A 17,691-nucleotide genomic window follows, 5' to 3' on the forward strand; every position below is an offset into this window, starting at 1 on the left:
GAATTCAGATTTAATAATTCAACAAAAATTGCTGAGAGAGGCATTGACATTATAACCCACACTGACACAAATTCGAAAAATTCACATAATTTAAAAAAGAATCAAAAATGACTAAATTAACATAAATCATACAATTGACCAAACTGACAAATTGACGTGATTGACTATAAATACAACAATGACAGAATTGACCGAATTTATTTTTTTTTATCAAACTGCCAAAAATGAATAAAAGGACCAAATTCACAAAATGCAAAATGTTTAAAAATAACCAAATCGTCAAAAAATCAAAAAAAAATTACCAAACAAGACAAAACTGAAAAAATTGACCTTACTTACCAAATTAACTAATTTGAAAAACCAACAAGTTAAACAAAATGTTTGTTATTTTCGTAAATTTAGTCATTTTTGTGATTTATGTATTTTTTTTGTAATTTATGTAATTTTGAAAATTTTGGTTTTTTGTAATTTATGTTGTTTTTGAAACTTTTGTTATCTTTGAAATTTTTGTAATTTTTGTACTTTTTGTTATTTTTGTAATTTTTGAAATTTTTGTAATTTTTGTTATTTTTTGTAATTTTTGTAATTTTTATAATTTTTGTAATTTTTTTAATTTTTGTAATTTTTGTAATTTTTGTAATTTTTGTAATTTTTTAATTTTTGGATTTTTTGTAATTTTTGTAATTTTTGTAATTTTTTGTAATTTTTGTAATTTTTGTAATTTTTGTCATTTTTGTAATTTTTGTAATTTTTGTAATTTTTGTAATTTTTGTAATTTTTGTAATTTTTGTAATTTTTGTCATTTTTGTCATTTTTGTCATTTTTGTATTTTTTGTCATTTTTGTCATTTTTGTCTTTTTTGTCATTTTTGTCATTTTTGTCATTTTTGTCATTTTTGTCATTTTTGTCATTTTTGTCATTTTTGTCATTTTTGTCATTTTTGTCGTTTTTGTCATTTTTGTCATTTTTGTCATTTTTGTCATTTTTGTCGTTTTTGTCATTTTTGTCATTTCTGTCATTTTTTTAATTTTTTTCATTTTTGTCATTTTTGTCATTTTTGTCATTTTTGTCATTTTTGTCATTTTTGTCATTTTTGTCATTTTTGTCATTTTTGTCATTTTTGTCATTTTTGTCATTTTTGTCATTTTTGTCATTTTTGTCATTTTTGTCATTTTTGTCATTTTTGTCATTTTTGTCATTTTTGTCATTTTTGTCATTTTTGTCATTTTTGTCATTTTTGTCATTTTTGTCATTTTTGTCATTTTTGTCATTTTTGTCATTTTTGTCATTTTTGTCATTTTTTTCATTTAAAGAATAACAAATTAAATCATAAAATTAGCCAAATTTACAAAATAAATACCCTCCATTGCCCTCTCCTTAATCCAGCAATGACAATCGCTCTTTCATTAAGTTGTTCAAAAAAAGAATAATACCAGATCATTTTTTTTAATCAAAAAAGTTGCAACGAAGAGCACATTGTTAGACAACGTTAAAATAGGTTTAAAAGTAATGTTTGTTGGAAAAACTTGAAGAAGATTATTCAGCATCGATAGTTTATGAATATCCATCGTTTTGCAAAGACGCGAGCGAGAGCGTTTTGTTTACATGCAAACGTTATACAAATATTGAAAAATTAAATCTTAACATATTTTAGCCTTTGATCAAATTATCTTTCTTCCCATCTGAGCTATTATTCTAACTTCTACGTTACATAACAGAACTTAATTTTTTTAAAGATGACCAGAATAAACAAATAAGAAATACCATCGTCAAACAGCAACAGTAATTCATTCGACGCGAAAATAAGTGAAGCACTTTTCACTTTCACCTTCACTGTTTCCAAATGAGTTAGCCATGTTCTGTGGGAAAGTAGCTGGACGCCCCCAATCTCGATTCGCATTATCGTCCTCCTCGAAGGCATCCCGTGGTCGTCAGGTGGCAATTAAATCTCCACCAACCAGTCGGTCACATTCACCTGAGTTTATGGTGCGTGGAGGAGTCATATCGACAAATGCTGAAGATGAGCTCCACAGGCCAAACATTTCGAATATTGGCAACCAGATCTCTTCCTTTCGGTGATGGTGATGAACCAGTTCCCAAGTTCCAAACGATCGCAAGATTACGTTTACATTCACTTGCTTTGGCTTGAAAGTTTTTCCCGGGAGCAGAGAACTGTGTAAGACTTTTTAATACAGGCGGTTGGATTTATCGGAGGTAATCTACTACTCACCTTTAATCGTATGATAATTTATTTGACCCAAGCTGCTCAACGAGTTCAGGATAAGATGACTCCCGGTGATATGCAAACGGTATAATGCGGAAGAGCATTCGAAGTAGTTGATACTTTTTTCAGCTACTCTTAAATCCATCCGAAGATTAATGGATTAAGGGGTTGAGTCAGGTTTGACAAAATGTTGTACGATCAAATCCACCCAAGAGTCCCAAAGTAGCGACCGTCTGTAACAAACATACGTTGGTCAATGGGAGGCTTCTTCTTCCAGCCCATAACCGATTCAATGACTAACATTTGTCGGCAATAAATCGCTCGCAATAGTGCAAAATGTCGTCTGAATCAACAACTTGCTGTCACAGCGCAAGAAATCGGTCTCCAAGCGGCAGCCAATCGGTAGCACAAAAAGTAAACAGATCAAATGCCTAGGAATAAGTAAACTCTCGGCATTGCTGGAGACACTCAAACAAAAAATAAGAATCTAAATCGAACTACTGTTCAAGTGCTCGATCTACTCCAAGGGACTCTGGCAGCCGGTTGATCGGTCTTTCATTCGATCGGTTCGGTAGCAAGAAAAACCTTTTAGATCAATATTTCTCCCCGTTTCTTGCCGTAAATGGATAAAAGCGGCATCATGACATAGAGCGTCGTCGTCGGCTGAAAACCTCTCGATCTGGTTCCACTGTAGAACGCTATTCCAAATACGTGCTTGTTGAAGTTAGTCTCCGAAGAGCAATGAATGATAAACTATATGTTGTGTACCGGAGCGAGCCAGACCTGCAGTTGACTTTATGGCCCCGCACTAGGCCGACCATTCTAGGGAGGAATTCGAAGGAGGACAAAAATGAGCAATCACATGAAGATCTACGAAAGAAGTTCAATCGGTATGGCTTTTTGCTGCTGTAGATCCCTGGGCAAATAAATTGCCGGTGTTGACTTGACTTCATAATTATTCAGCATTTTTATTGCCAAAAGTACCTTGACTTGTTTACATGGAACCGATTGTTTGGCGATAATCGTGCTCGGTTTCAAGCAGCGGGGTCTTTGAACTGATGAAAATGGAGGGGACTATAAGGGAAAAATTTCTTCTCGATATACATGCTTTTAAGACGGAAAACAAACCATTAAGCTCAACAAGACAGTAATTTTTCTAATAACATCTTAAATTTGTTGCCTATATTTTCTAATATTTTTTTTTTGAAACATTTTACAGGTTCCTACACATTTAAAATCTTTATATACAAATCAGCTTTCGTTTGTCTGTTGTTTTGTTTTAATGTATGCCTTCATAACCTCAGCTGTCTCAAGACCTAGATAACTGCCAATTGGCATGAGTGTTCATTGTGATCAAGAACGATGTTTTAAAATTTTTGAATGACTGATTCGAAAAGGTGTCGTCAATACTAAGGACGAATACCTCTTGTGGTGTTTATAAGTCTTAAGGGGGGGGTAGGGTCTAACATTTTCAAAAAATCGTTTTTTTATTTTTTTATTTTCTTATTGTAAACCATTTCAAGAATGTTGTGTCAAATTTTCAAGTCAATTGAAGCAAAACTGTAGAAGTTATAGGCCTTTATCTCCTCCTATCTTATACTGCAAGAAAGCAAGAGCAGAAACTTCAAACGCGTTTTTCTCGAAAGCCCATTTTTAATGTCCGTGGACATCGTCATTTGAAAACTACTTATCCGATTCTTTTCAAATTTGGAACATATTTTCTATATATAAAATACCAGACCCCAACGTTTCTCTTTTTTGATTTTTTTTATTTTGGGGAGAATTTACAGGTGAAAAATGGCGGATTTTTAAGTGAAAAATCGTAGTTTTTACTTCAAACAGCCACAAAAATTTCATAAAAAATTTTTTAAGGTAAATAAAAACGTTGGGGTCCAGAAAAACATCTATTAAAAATATTTTGCTCTGATTTTTTGACTTCAGATGATTCTGTGCTGAGATACAGTGTCCACCGCAAATCCTGTTTTCTAAAAGGCATCCTCGAAAATGCTACGTCACCGGCTCATTTTTCAATATTTTTCTACGACAAAATTACTAAATGTTCTTTTAACAATGCTTTGTATAATGCAAAAAATTTGAATACATTTGTTTGAACGATAGCTCCAGAAAAAAATCGTGAAAATGGTGTTTTTTTTATACCCTTTAGACCCCACCCCCCCCCCCCCCCCCCCCTTAAGCGCGTACACCATACCTGGATTCCATGGCTTTTTATAAACTGTTATAGAGCAAATGTAATGCATGTGTTGAGTGTTGAATAGAGTTTGGGAGGAACATGAAAATCCAGTTTTTCATGAATAAATTTGGTCCCTTTCGGCCGATTTCTTTTGAATACGGATTTTCTTAAAGCCGAAACTATGACAAATATTTCCTTCGAAGACTGCATTTCGATTACAGTTTAGATACAAAAGTTATTAAGCTTAAAAAAATAGCCATCTTTTTTAAGGGTGATATTCATCACTTTTAATGAGAGACACTGCTTCAAACAATTTAACACAGCATTAACAGCGATGAATATCACCCTGAAAAAAGTTTCCCCATTTTTGAAGTCTAATAACTTTTTTTTATCATAATTCGATTCGAAATGCAGTCTTCGGATTAAATATTTGTAATAGTTTAGGCTTTAAGAAAACCGTTTTCAAATGAAATCGGCCAAAGGGGATCATAGCTATTCATGAATAACTGGATTTTTTCATGTTCCTCCCGAACAAAATGTTCAAAAATCCCATACAAACTATAAACTCGTTGAGCGACCCCTTTCCGTGATCCGATCTGGCCCAAATTTGGCATCAGACCTTGTACTAGGCCTAGGATCAATTTAAGCCTGCAGCGCATAGCATTTCACAGGCTTGAAATTTCTCATACAAATTTGGGGCAGTCTAGTGTTGATGAAGGTATATTTTGGAAAAACGAGTCCATCGGATGTTTACTTACAGGCTAACCGGCATCCTGAGTTGCATGAAAGCGATTTGATGTTTCTGTATGTCTCACCAAAATTATTCAAAATTATTTGACTAGCCGAACTTTGCTAGTAATGTATCAAAATTCATACTCTGAAAGGACACCCATTAGAGCTGGGGTCCCTCAGGGCAGTATACTTGAGCCAATTTTATATAATATTTTTACTTCTGATCTCCCTGATGTACCAAAACGAAAAGGTAGAAGATTATTTGCTGATGATACTTTACTTTAAGCCAAAGGTCGAAATTTACGGGTGGTACGCATTAGATTGCAACAAAACTTAAATTCCTTTATGAACAACCAACTTGCAAATGTGGATAATTTCTCCTGACGCTTCCAAAACTCAACTTTTTCATTTTCCTCTAAGCCAAGCGCTGAATTTCTAAAGCCATCTGAAAATCATTCCATAACTTTTAATGGAGTATCATAAGCATGGTCTGATCACGTGAAGCAGGGCCGTAGGAAGAACCGACTCATGGGGAGGGTTTTGGAGACTGATTTTTACCTATGATTTTTAGCCCAACAATTTACGAAAATAAAAAGAAATAAAACAAATAATGTTTGAAACTTCTTAAGTTCTTTGACATTAAAAGTTTTCATATTTAATGGTAACTTTTGAAAATTGGTCTGAAGCCTAAAAGGTGAGCTAAATTCGCTTTCATTGATGGTCAAAATCTTTGAATTTGTTCAAGAGTCTGGTAGATCAAACTTAGTTTGTTTGTGAGAGTCTTCCTTGCCTTAAAAATAACATACCTATCCTATACTCAAATCAAACAAGCCCAATAATCCAAACTAATTTGCAAATTTAAAGATTTTAACGTTTGGTGAAAAAAAAAATCAAATTTTCAAATAAAAGTAAGAGATAAAAATCATTAGATTTTCATCAGATTAATGCAAACTAGAACCAAATTAATGATTTTAGTATGGAATTCATCTTGCTTTTTAGCTTGCCGTTAGTATGCTCCATAAAAAAGCATAATTTAAACGTTTTGAAAATAATAATGAAACCTAATTCTACAAAGTTTAACGCAACACTTACCGTTTCTCAAATATCTATATTAAATAAGCAGAATTTTGTATATTTTCTGAAACATAAAATCCCAAATTTTAGTGTTTTTTTTTTTTCGATTATAGTCGTTTTACCATCTTTATGGCATTCGCGACTTTATCAACGTTGCAGTTGGCGGATCGTTATTGAAAAACTTATCCGGTACAACTGTATTCGATGTTTACTCTTGGGCTCGAACTCGCGGACATCGGCTCAGGAGAATTTTTGTGTTCTTAATGTGTTAATAATGTTAAACAATACACTGTGAAAATTAAAAATTTTGTATATATTTGTTTGGGTGAAGATATTTCTTTAACAGCTAATATTTTTCGTAAAAAATCAATTCCATAATGAAAATCATGTGGATAATTTTTTTTGAAACAAAATCTGGGGTTTTCGGACGAAACAAAGAATTTAAATTCTACCTTTTATTTGTGAATTTAAATTAAATTGTGTTTTCAAACTAATAAAAAAAAATAAAATCTGGAAATCGAATTGACAAGCAATATTAACACATTTAGGACCGTGATGAAATCCATGACGAGAAACACTTAAATTCGGCAATCTTTAACTCAGAAATCCCTGATTTAAATTTTACCAATTTAGCATTTAAGTAGTGATAAAATTTAACACTTAAAAATCTGTCCATTCGAATTCAAAAAATTTGAATCTGAATTCTCAACCTGAATTCAAAAATTTAGCTCCGTCTCTGTGTCCGAATTTCCATATGATTTCTGAACAAAAAATAAAAAAATAGGTTTCCGAATCTTATTCCAAATCAGAATTTTATGAGCCAAGTTTTAGAGCCCGCATTCATAAATCTGTTATTTAAATTCTGTAGTTCAGGTTTAATCTAAATTCCCCGATCAGGAGAGCATATCAAAATAATAACTCAAACGTATCTAACCAAGATATTTACATCTGGTTGAGTTATAATTAAGTACTCTTAATTTTCCATTTCAAGTTTCTCCAATCTGAATTATATCTTATTCTGATTGATAGACTTGAACGAGGTTGAGCTCATTTCCAATGAAAGATTTTTTTCGGATTGTCCTAAAATAAAATGATTATATCATATTTTGATATACGTGCAACTTTTCATGAAACACGGACATCGAAGTCATCGGCCCAAACCGTGTATTAATGAGTTTTGCTCAACAGATCCACCAATTTTTGGGAAACCAAAAATGGAGCATGGTTTTAGCATATTTTGTGGTTTATTGACATTCCACTAGAAATTTTTCTTGAAGCACTCATATCTATAATTATAATTTTGATAGGTTTTGTTCTGTCCAATATCAAACTACACAGTAAACGAAAATTACCGAGTTCGGTAATTTTACTGAAATCCTAACATGTGTAAATCGTTAAACTGTTCGGTAATTTTTTCGGTAAAAAATAAACGAACATCGGTAAATGAAGAATCGATTTATCGATGTTCGTTTATTTTTAACCGAAAAAACTACCGAACAGTTTAACAATTTATACATGTTAGGATTTCCGTAAAAAAATTACAGAACTCGGTAATTTTCGTTTACTTTGTATGCTATGTGAATCAGATGTAATCTTGAAAGAAGCATATCTAAAATTGATATATTTTAGCTATGATCGCATAGATTTTTTGATATAATTTGAGATATTTTAACATCCTACGAGTACTGAATAATAACTCATTTAGATACTCATTCTACAAAAATTTATTTGCTGATGAATAGGGGTATGTCTTTTGGCATTAAAAATCAATCAACTCCACAGACATTACTGCTTGTGCTTATCGAAGTACCGTAAAACGGGGTAATATTGATCACTTTTTCCAAAAAAATTCGAAAATTATTTCTGTTAAGGGGAATGTGGCATGTTTCATATTTTTCAAACCAGTACTGAACTCATACGAACGTAAAACATTGTTGAAGAAACTTATTAGACTTTTTTAGGTTTTATTTGAGAATTGATGTCGTGTTGGTTTAGAGTATGATTCTTTGGGGTCACATTGATCAGTCTCTGTTTTGACGGTTTTAATGAGTATTTTTGATGTTAAAGGATACAAAACACCTTCATAATACTTACAAATGCTAGTTTATCAAAAGCTAACTCAGTTCGAAACGAACTCAAATGATATGAACAAGGCCGGATTAAAGGGGGGGCAAAAGGGGCAATTGCCCCGGGCACCCCGGCTCAGGGGGCCCCCCGAGGGAAAACAAAGTTTTAACATTACTTTAATTATACTACTACAAATCCATGGAAAGAAATCAAAACTAGGAAATCGGAATGAAAACTTGAAATACAAAAACTAAAGGGCCCACGTGAAAAAATACCTAGATTAGTTTCTGTCTTAAAAAGTTAAGAGGCCCCCTTGAGTAAGCAGTAAAGGAGCTCTCCCACATTTTGCGAGCTGAGAATATCAATAACTTCTGGAAAAAACCGAATTCGAAAAAAAATTAAGAGGAATATGAGGCAAACACATCAAATTTTCATTTTTTTATCGAAACATATCAGTTACGGTAAAACAGGTAAAATAAAAAAAAAAAAACATCTCCTCATTTTCATTACATTCAAACGTCTTGCACAAAAATAATGTTTGTTGTTACGTTAAGTTTCCAAGTTATGGTTTTCTGCACTTAAATAGCAGCTAATTTCGCTTTATGATAAACATTTCAGAATTTTACCCGGGCAGTATCCGGGTTAATACCGCGTGTTATAATAACTTTCTACCTTTCAATCATTGTTATTGAATTTTTCATTGGTTTATAAATTCTTAACCCTTTTCCTTCCCTATTTTTGAAAGTAAAATCTTAAATAAAAACTGTAGTTGCTTAAATTGGACCAATCGATAGTACAAGGTTTCTTTATTGCATTTCCATACCAATTTCTGTCTTAGACTTGAAATTTGTACTGGAACATTTTCAACTGATTTAACCAAAACTTTATCATCTACTGAAGTGAATATCCTGAATTCAGCGGATCATTTTCCAAATGATCATTCTCAAATTATCATAAACACGATTGAGTGATTTTTTTAATATGAATATTTTTATGATCTTTTCCCAGATTCAATTCATTGGGATTTTCAAGTTTTGTGTTGTTTCTTCAGTTACTGAAGTTCAGTTTCATCATTTTTCTGAATTTTAGAGTAAGGTTGCCAAAATTTTTTCAGCACATACCCGGGCCGAACAAATCCAGGCTATTTAAGCTTAAAACCTGGCAAAATTTGAACATTTGATACCAAAATGTCGACCAAAAATCCGGGCAATATCTGGGCAAAATTGATCAAATCCCAGGAAATACTCAACACAAATCTAGAAAAAAAACTTGATTTTTTTTATCAGCAATTTCTAAATCGTATTTTAAGCTTTAAAAAAACTTTTTGATACTAATTTTTTCAAACTTGCTCAAAAAATTCCGTTTGGGAACAATACAATATGATTTTCTCTGTTTGTTTTGGCAAATAATGTGAATTAATCCGGGCAAAATCCGGGCATTTTTCGATGAGATCCGGACAATCGACCAAAGTCCGGTCCGATTTTTTTTTTATTTTTAATTTTATTCATATTTTGTTTCTTAAAACTTGATTTGAAGTTATGATTTAGATTTGGGACACTGAATTTTGGTGAATATAACGTGATTTATAGTTTTGAATTCTTAAACTCTTGTGATAAGAGTTGAAAAAAAATTAAATTTAGCATTTTGCAGCTCAAATTAGAGTTTTCATTTCTGTTCAGGATCTCCCCTGACGGATTCAGCGATATCCTCAGATATTTCTCGTAGGAATTAAACACACTCATTCCAAAACATTAACTGACTTAGTGGACTGTATTTTGCGACATTACGACTTAGAACTAATTTTCAATTGCTTAACCACACAAGCTATGGCCACTTAGGCCTCTGACATGGTCCTAAGGACCGCTTACTCTGTGTCTTACTCTGATGATTGCTGGTTGGGAAAAAGAAGTCGAACCAAGGACCAACTTTGGCTCGACCCTGATAGGATCATCTTCGGCCCCGATGATACCCGATGTTTTTGGCGCGCATAATTGCCGTTAAAGCCAGCAGCATGGCGATGCTTTTACTGGGTCCTTTTGAAGCTTAGGTTGGTTCAACTCGTTCCAGAACAATTTCTAAGAAATTTCTTAACTCTTCCGCAATGTTTGCACGTGATTGATTAACAATTTTTGTTTGAAGATACCAAAAACTATTTTCTACACAGACAACATGGCTATTTGAAGATAGTATACTGAACTCATCTCCAGTTTTTCAACACGTTTAAAAGCTTTTGTATTTTCTGGGTAGCATTTAAAAAAAATCGAATTAGGGGAGAGGCGGGCTATATGCGCATATTAAGGAAAGCACTCGTTTTCTCTCATATTCCAAAAGATAGGAGTCTTAAAAGCATATACACATGAGCGGATATCTGTTTTATATACGTTAGAGCAATTTTTCTGTTAAAATCTCTTACAGTTTTTGTGAAAATAATTTTATAACAAAAGAAGTCAAAATAGCCGATTTCCGAAACTGGCGGGCTAAATGCGCATATTTATGTTTTTAGCTATATTTCATTAACAGTTGCAATATTTTGATATTATTCAATTGGAAATGGTAGAAACGGATGTTAAGCATACGTCAAGGCTGAAACTTTGGTGAAATTTTTTACATCACTAGTCTTTTGCATGAAACATAATTAAGTATGCCATAAGGCCATATTTCATGGTAATATTTTGTTCATATCGTGTTTTTATCGGATCAGTATGAAGTTCTTCTCTTTTCGCTGTAAGACCGTGATTTGAGCGTAGATTTAATGTTTAAGTGATAAAAAATAAAAAATTTATAAGACTAATCTATTTTTCTTGATACAGGCATTTAACCTGCCTTGGTATGGGCATTCAGAACCTGTCTCTTATTACAATATCTTATCATTTACAACTTTGCCAAAAGCTTCAATTTGTTGAATTTCCAATTTCCAGATGAATAAGAAAGAAAAACTATCAAAATTTTTGTTCCCAGAATCTGTACGCACGATAATTAAAGTTCAATATATTCTAACAAAACTGACAAAAATCTTGTTTGAATTATTAAATTTTTTCGACTGTATATAACAATTTAATTTATTCATGCCATGATTCAAAAGCGTACTACCCTCAAACTGCACTGATTAGATATGATGAATCTCCAGCCATATCGTCATTCGGCTGTATACGCATATTACCCAACATGCGCATTTAGGAACACTTCCCCCTATAGGGGCCCCCCGACAGCCTAATCCGGCCCTGGATATGAAATTAATCATGAAATTCTACAAAGTTGAACACAACACTTTGGTCGGCTAGAAGATACTGTATTTGTAACCCTTGGTTCAGTGAATTCTGAGATATTCAATGCGGAATTTCCGTGTTTATATATTAATTGTTGCAAATTTGCAACAACATGAAATGGTTATACCTTTGCGTTCCTCACACAAGACAGTTAGAAATAAAAAGCTGTCTCTCAATAAAGCTTGCTCTTATTAGGGGAGAGTGAGGATACTTGATCCCTGGGGATACTTGATTCCTAAGCTATATCTCGAAACTGGAATGTCCTACAAAGATCAAATATTCTAGAAAAATGTGCCAAATGGAGCAAAACAACAATTCCTTTTTCTCAAAAATTTTTAACAAAATAATTTTTTGAGTTATTGAACTTTTTTTGAAAAATTTCAAGAAATGTGACTCCTAGATCTTTTTTCATCACTTTAAAATGTTCCTTTCATGGGAAAATTATGAATAAAATATTTGTTCCAATGTATCAATCGTTCGAGCGTAAAATGAACTTCATAATGCCATATTTTCAAAGCAATGGAAAACTCTCAACTTTTTTCGGAAAAAATTTTCTTAAATGTTGATTATGGGTAAAACTGATCCCCTAGATTTGGGTACAATTGATCCCCCTTCCAAACGGCGTATTCTTCTTCTGAATTGATCGTTATGATTGCTGATTACGAAATTACTAATATTTATCCAAAAACTAATATTTATCCAACAATTGTCTGAAGAAAAGAGCAAAAATAATTAATTTTCTCTTAATTATAAAAAATAGCGCCTTTAAGTATGCAATGTTAATAGCGTTGAGACAAAGTTATAGAATTTTCTTCTTATGTCTGCTATAAATTGTGAAATGAGAACAAACATGACCAAAATAGTCAATGAACATTCTATCTTGGGGTTTTGTTTGATTTTTATATAAGGATTAGGGCTTCCTGAATAAAATATCTAGTCTCCTTCGAAAGGGGATCAAGTCTCCCCTAGCTTCAGAAAAATCGCAATTTTTTTACTCCCACGTAAATGCTTCTAGTTCATCAACGGGTTCAAGTATCGTTCTAATTTTTGGAGCATAGAAACTTGAAGTTACAAGCTGTCAGAAAATGTCAAAGACGGCGCGTTGCTAAATTTTTCCAACAAGTTATGGTGAAAATAAGAAAAGGGGATCAAGTATCCCCACTCTCCCCTATAGTTTTAGCTCAAGAACAACGTAAACCCAATGCCTGGACACTATTGGAACTGAAAATTTAAGTGGGGGTTGTACGTACCGTATGGTGGTTACTCCAGCAACCAAAAGTCCCATAAAATAAGTTCAAAAAAGCTCACTCAGCCTTATTATTATTGATATGAAGTTCGTTCTGTGCATCCCAAAGTTTAAGTTCTTATTGATACATTCAAGTTCCAAACAAGCCTTAAGGGCCTTTTATTCAGATTCCAGCGGACTTTTTATTCTGCTTCATAAAAAAATCGTAAAATGAGCTAAAATTCTCTTTCTATCTCAATTGCACCCTTGGCATCGGTTCATATAACTTTCTCTCGATTATTTACTATATTAGTTTTTTGGGACAATAATAATCTCTTCTTTCAGTCATCATTTCGGAACTTTCATAAAGGATAACAGATTTACGTTTTTAGTATCGAAAGCCTCTGGTGACTGGTGCCAATAACCTCTCTTAAATCTATAACTTTGATGAAATGTGAAATAATGTTGTTAGTCTAGATCTTTGAAATTTTCGATTTTTCTATGAACAACGTTATTCTTGACAATTCTCACATAAAACCTCTTCTTAATGTGTTTAGAAGCTATTTACTATTTTATGTTCCGAACTGATCTGACAATTGACACTGTGCCCATATTTCCGATTAACGGTAACGCATTTTCGCAGCTCCGCAGTGCCCGGGTCACTAATGCAGCCCTGGCCGGCTGAGGTCATCGAGATTTTTTCCCATATTCTCTGCATCGGCAGCATCCCAGGACAGGATCTAAATTAAGCATTTTCCACGCAACTCTGGTGCCATAGCCGCCGCTTATTTTCGATAATCTTCTGCTGGAGTCGCTTGAGCTCTTAATGGCGGCTAATAAAACGGCGAAGATGCTCACCGAGGGAACTGGTCCGTTTGGTTCTCTAGACGGCCTCGTTTGGGGTCCCCGGTGCGGCCGTGAGATCTTTAAGATTTTTGCACACTTGCCATTCGGCGGTGGCAACAACAACCGGTTGCCTTCCAAATGGCGCGCGCGAAATGGCAAAATGGATTAGTTGGTTTAAGCAGGCAAAGTGAGAGGTCAAACTAGCGAGCTTTTATTTGTGCAGTATCTGCTTGCGATTTCCGAGAGTCGCTCCATGGAATCCCCATCTCGTGGTGCAGATTGTAAATGACACCGGCTGGATTTTTGGTCCGGTTTTTTTTCCTTCCATTTAATAAGTATCTTTCGGACGTTCAATCTTGGCAGAGCTGGCCAAATAGCGGAAGAAGTATACCTTAAGCAGCCCCTCGAGCAGCACCTGATCTGGTCTTCTCTGGCCATGAGGATGGGATTTTAACCGTGCTTTGCCGCGCTTTGGAAGGTCATAGCGTGAGATCTATATCTGATGGCGGTGTGTGATTTAGAGCGGCAGGAAGTTTTTCGAAGATGCAGGTTAAGAAGATGGAAGGGTCAAATTGCGATACGTTTGGTGATTAACCCAACAGGTAGTTCAACTGAGCCGGTAGATTGCATGTTGGGTACTTTTGAAACAAAAATATAAAAATATACTATGAAGCTTGATGCAGTCAATCTTTTGAATCTGGAGGAATCAATGTTGCATTTCCACTCTTTGTAAGTTTTGTAAAAATTGGATTGTAAAAAATGGATACCAACACAATTTTCTCTAGCAGATGTAAAAAACATTGCCCTACAAGGCCAATAGCCGTTCAAATTGATGTACATCCAATCGATCTGCGAAATAGTCAATTAGAACAAAAACCTAATAGTCATAATGTCCAACCGTCAATCACTTGCCTTGATTTATATTGATTGCATAGCATAGATTCTTGGCTACGGAGCCCCATCTATGAACGTAGGCTACAAGTGTCAGTACAATTCCCAGAGCCCACCGAGTAACACTGACCTAGAACGTACTTTATAACTTCCAGTACCGACTCACAATCTGAAGCAATTCAGTCACCGTGCTGTGATCGAGAGTGACCCTTTGTAGTTAAATCTTTCAAAGATTCACTAGTGCTATGAACTATTACCCAGACAACCGGCCACCAGGGGTATTGATTGCCGAACGATCACTCGGAAGATTTATTGATCCCCGAACTCCGGAAGTAATTACGGCTTCATTGCAAATTCTAAGTACTTACATACAGGTACAGATGCGCGGCGTTCAACAAACAAAACTTTGCAGTCAATTTGTTTCGCAAAGCATATAGCGTTCAAATTAGATGGATTGTTTACCGATTTGTCAGTAAGCAGACCAATTGGACAGGTGCTTTTTGTTCTGTTTTCTGTTTTTAGTTCAATTAAATCTTAATCATATGTAGGGGAGATAATTGCATAACGAGGATCCGGGGAATAGTAAGCACCATTCTCTTCTACAGAATTATATATTTTCTTAAATCAATCTTGATGAGAAATAGTTTCGTTCTTCCTATTGTATTTATTTTTCTGCTAAATAGAAATCTTAACAACACTTTACCGAATTATTAAAAAAAAAACCAACGTGGTTGTCAACTGACCAATAGGGTAAGTGAGCCCTATTTTGACATGGTCCATTTCTTGGTATGCCAACATATGTTTTCATGTTTTTCAAGTTCAAATTGAGCTAAAAAATTTTTAAATATATTTTCATTGCGAAAAGAATATTTTTTTTAAATCTGTGCATACCGATTTTTTTGATTTTTTGTACTTTATTAAAGTAGTTAATTTTTTTCGATCTGCATCCGAGGCAATTATGTTGAAAATCACCGTATGAAAATAAGATGAACTCACTTTCTAGTGCAACTGTTAAATTCACATGCGATTTCAAACGCGGACATTCATTTGAAAAATTCGCAATAAATACTCATGCCTACAGTTAAACTAGGCAAAAAATCAAAAAATACTAGAAAGACGAAAGAATGATTATTTATTCAGGTTTTGAATAAAAATTTAAAACTAATTTTGTTCCTTTTCTTGGCATGCAACTTCAATCGAAATACACTACCAGTGTTTGAAGATGGGAAAAATACATGTTCATTAAAGAGGTATTTTTGGGCTGATGTTTTTCCTACACCCACAATTCAGCCTCTGTGCCAATGACGGCATCATTGGTACAAGGCATCATTGGTACAAGAAGATAACGCGACCGGGGCTGATTCGATTTGCTCCCACTGGCATTAATCTCCCAAGTTAACCGAATTGCGTATGTCTGAAAGAAACAAAATAGAAACGATTTCTCGTTCCTCCCTATCGCATCACAAGACGAAGAAGGATAGAAATAAATACCGGCCAACACCAGGCAGCCAGCGAACCGAGCACTGTGCATGTGTAGCAAAAGCAACAACAAAAATATTCCTTCAATTCAATCCGCCGCCAGCTGTGCGTGTGTAGGGGAACTCGGGGTAAGACGCCCACGTTAAGAAGATTCTTTCATTACTCGTAAATGAAGAATGCAATCCAGTAAATTCGACAATAGGTTTGAAAAGGGATCTCCGATCAATAAGTGTTTATTAATTCAAGGGCCTCCGAAAGTGTTAGCCAGGTAAAAACACTTCTTATCTACTTCACAGATGAAAAAATGTATTGCTACACGCAGTGCTGCCAGATATACTGACGTTCTTGTGAATAGTTAATTAAATCTATATTAAATTAAGGAATTTTAAATATATTGGTTTATATTCAAGTTATGTTTTCCAATTCAACATATAAATGTCCTTTAAATTGTTGTGATGAAAATTGCATATAAATTTAATCAAATATGAAACATGCTTCAAGATAAACGGACATGGCGCGTTTTGCCCTGTCTAGACATGCTTATTAAAAATCGTTAAAAATAATAGAAAAAAAAATTGAATACGGAAATTTTTCGTTGTGTGATGATTTTCAAGACCAATGTTCACCATTGGAACAGATGCCAGGTAAATGTTTTGCTGATAGATGTGCTGCTGAAAAGTGTAAATAGAACAAACTGGCATTTTCAGAAATGTTGAACAATGTTTGTTTAGTGAAATACTGATGGTGGCGCATCTTGTCCCGACTGCGCATTTTATACCCAGTTCCCCTATGTAGTAAAAGCAACAAAAAAAACATTGCTTCAATTCAATCCACCGGCAAACAACCACCGGCTAAGCTGTGCGTGTGTTGCAAAAGCAACAACAAAAATATTTCTTCCACCGGCTTTGGCTTTGGCAGCTGTGTATATGTAGCGTGTGTATGTAATAGCAGGCAGTAAGCAAAGCACAGTTCTCATTCAATGGGTTTCCCGTTCCTTCACTCCCGTTCCCTTTTCCGTTTAAATCGCAAGACAAAGGAATGCCTTGAAAGGAGGCCAAACGCCGGGAAGCCACCGTTGAGCGTTCTTTTTTGCGAATGATCGGTGGCAGAAAGCCTATGACAAATATCCCTCGTCCAGCATGAAACTCGAATAGTACACTGGTTTAAATGTCGGACTGGTAATGCGATATAGTTGATGATTTGAGTTCGATTCTCCCTACAGCGCTGTGGTTTTAATTTTTATTTTCTCGTTTCTGGGATGAATTATCCAATAGGAAGGAAATCCCATAAAATGTTTTTCTTGTTTCGCTTGAATGTAGTGGTCATGCATCATTTTGCTTGGGAGCCGAGTCCTTATGCCAGTTACGGTTTTTCAAACATACCGTCTTCGGCATAGTGCACATTTCAGCGCATTATCGGCACAGAGATTTGCTAAATAGGCATTGGATTTTTGCAACCTCTTCTATGGGTGTATAAATTCATTTAAAAATACGCACAAATGTTTTCATACTAATTTGGTTGTATGATAAGACCGTTTCTATCAACTTAAGCTTCGAAATAAGTTGAAGAACATAAGTGATTCGACTTACTAAAGGTCATATCCAAGCATTGAAAATGCAAAAATCGATATTTGGGAACCATGAATCGAAGGTATGCGTTCGAACAGTATTTGCATTGCAGTCTGCCGAGCAAATGC

General features: G+C 34.3%; 1 protein-coding gene across 1 annotated transcript in view; it reads left to right on the forward strand.

The window, feature by feature from the left end:
• The first annotated feature begins 1,854 nt into the window (after window positions 1–1,854).
• LOC129742859 (protein embryonic gonad-like) overlaps window positions 1,855–17,691 on the forward strand; it is a 28,616-nt gene continuing 12,779 nt past the window's right edge. The window contains exon 1 of the mRNA XM_055734803.1: window positions 1,855–1,986. Within this exon, the coding sequence (XP_055590778.1) occupies window positions 1,855–1,986 (132 nt within the window). The remainder of the gene's footprint in view (window positions 1,987–17,691) is intronic.

This window comes from Uranotaenia lowii, chromosome 2 (genome assembly GCF_029784155.1).
Source record: "Uranotaenia lowii strain MFRU-FL chromosome 2, ASM2978415v1, whole genome shotgun sequence".
NCBI classification, from domain to species: Eukaryota; Metazoa; Arthropoda; class Insecta; order Diptera; family Culicidae; genus Uranotaenia; species Uranotaenia lowii.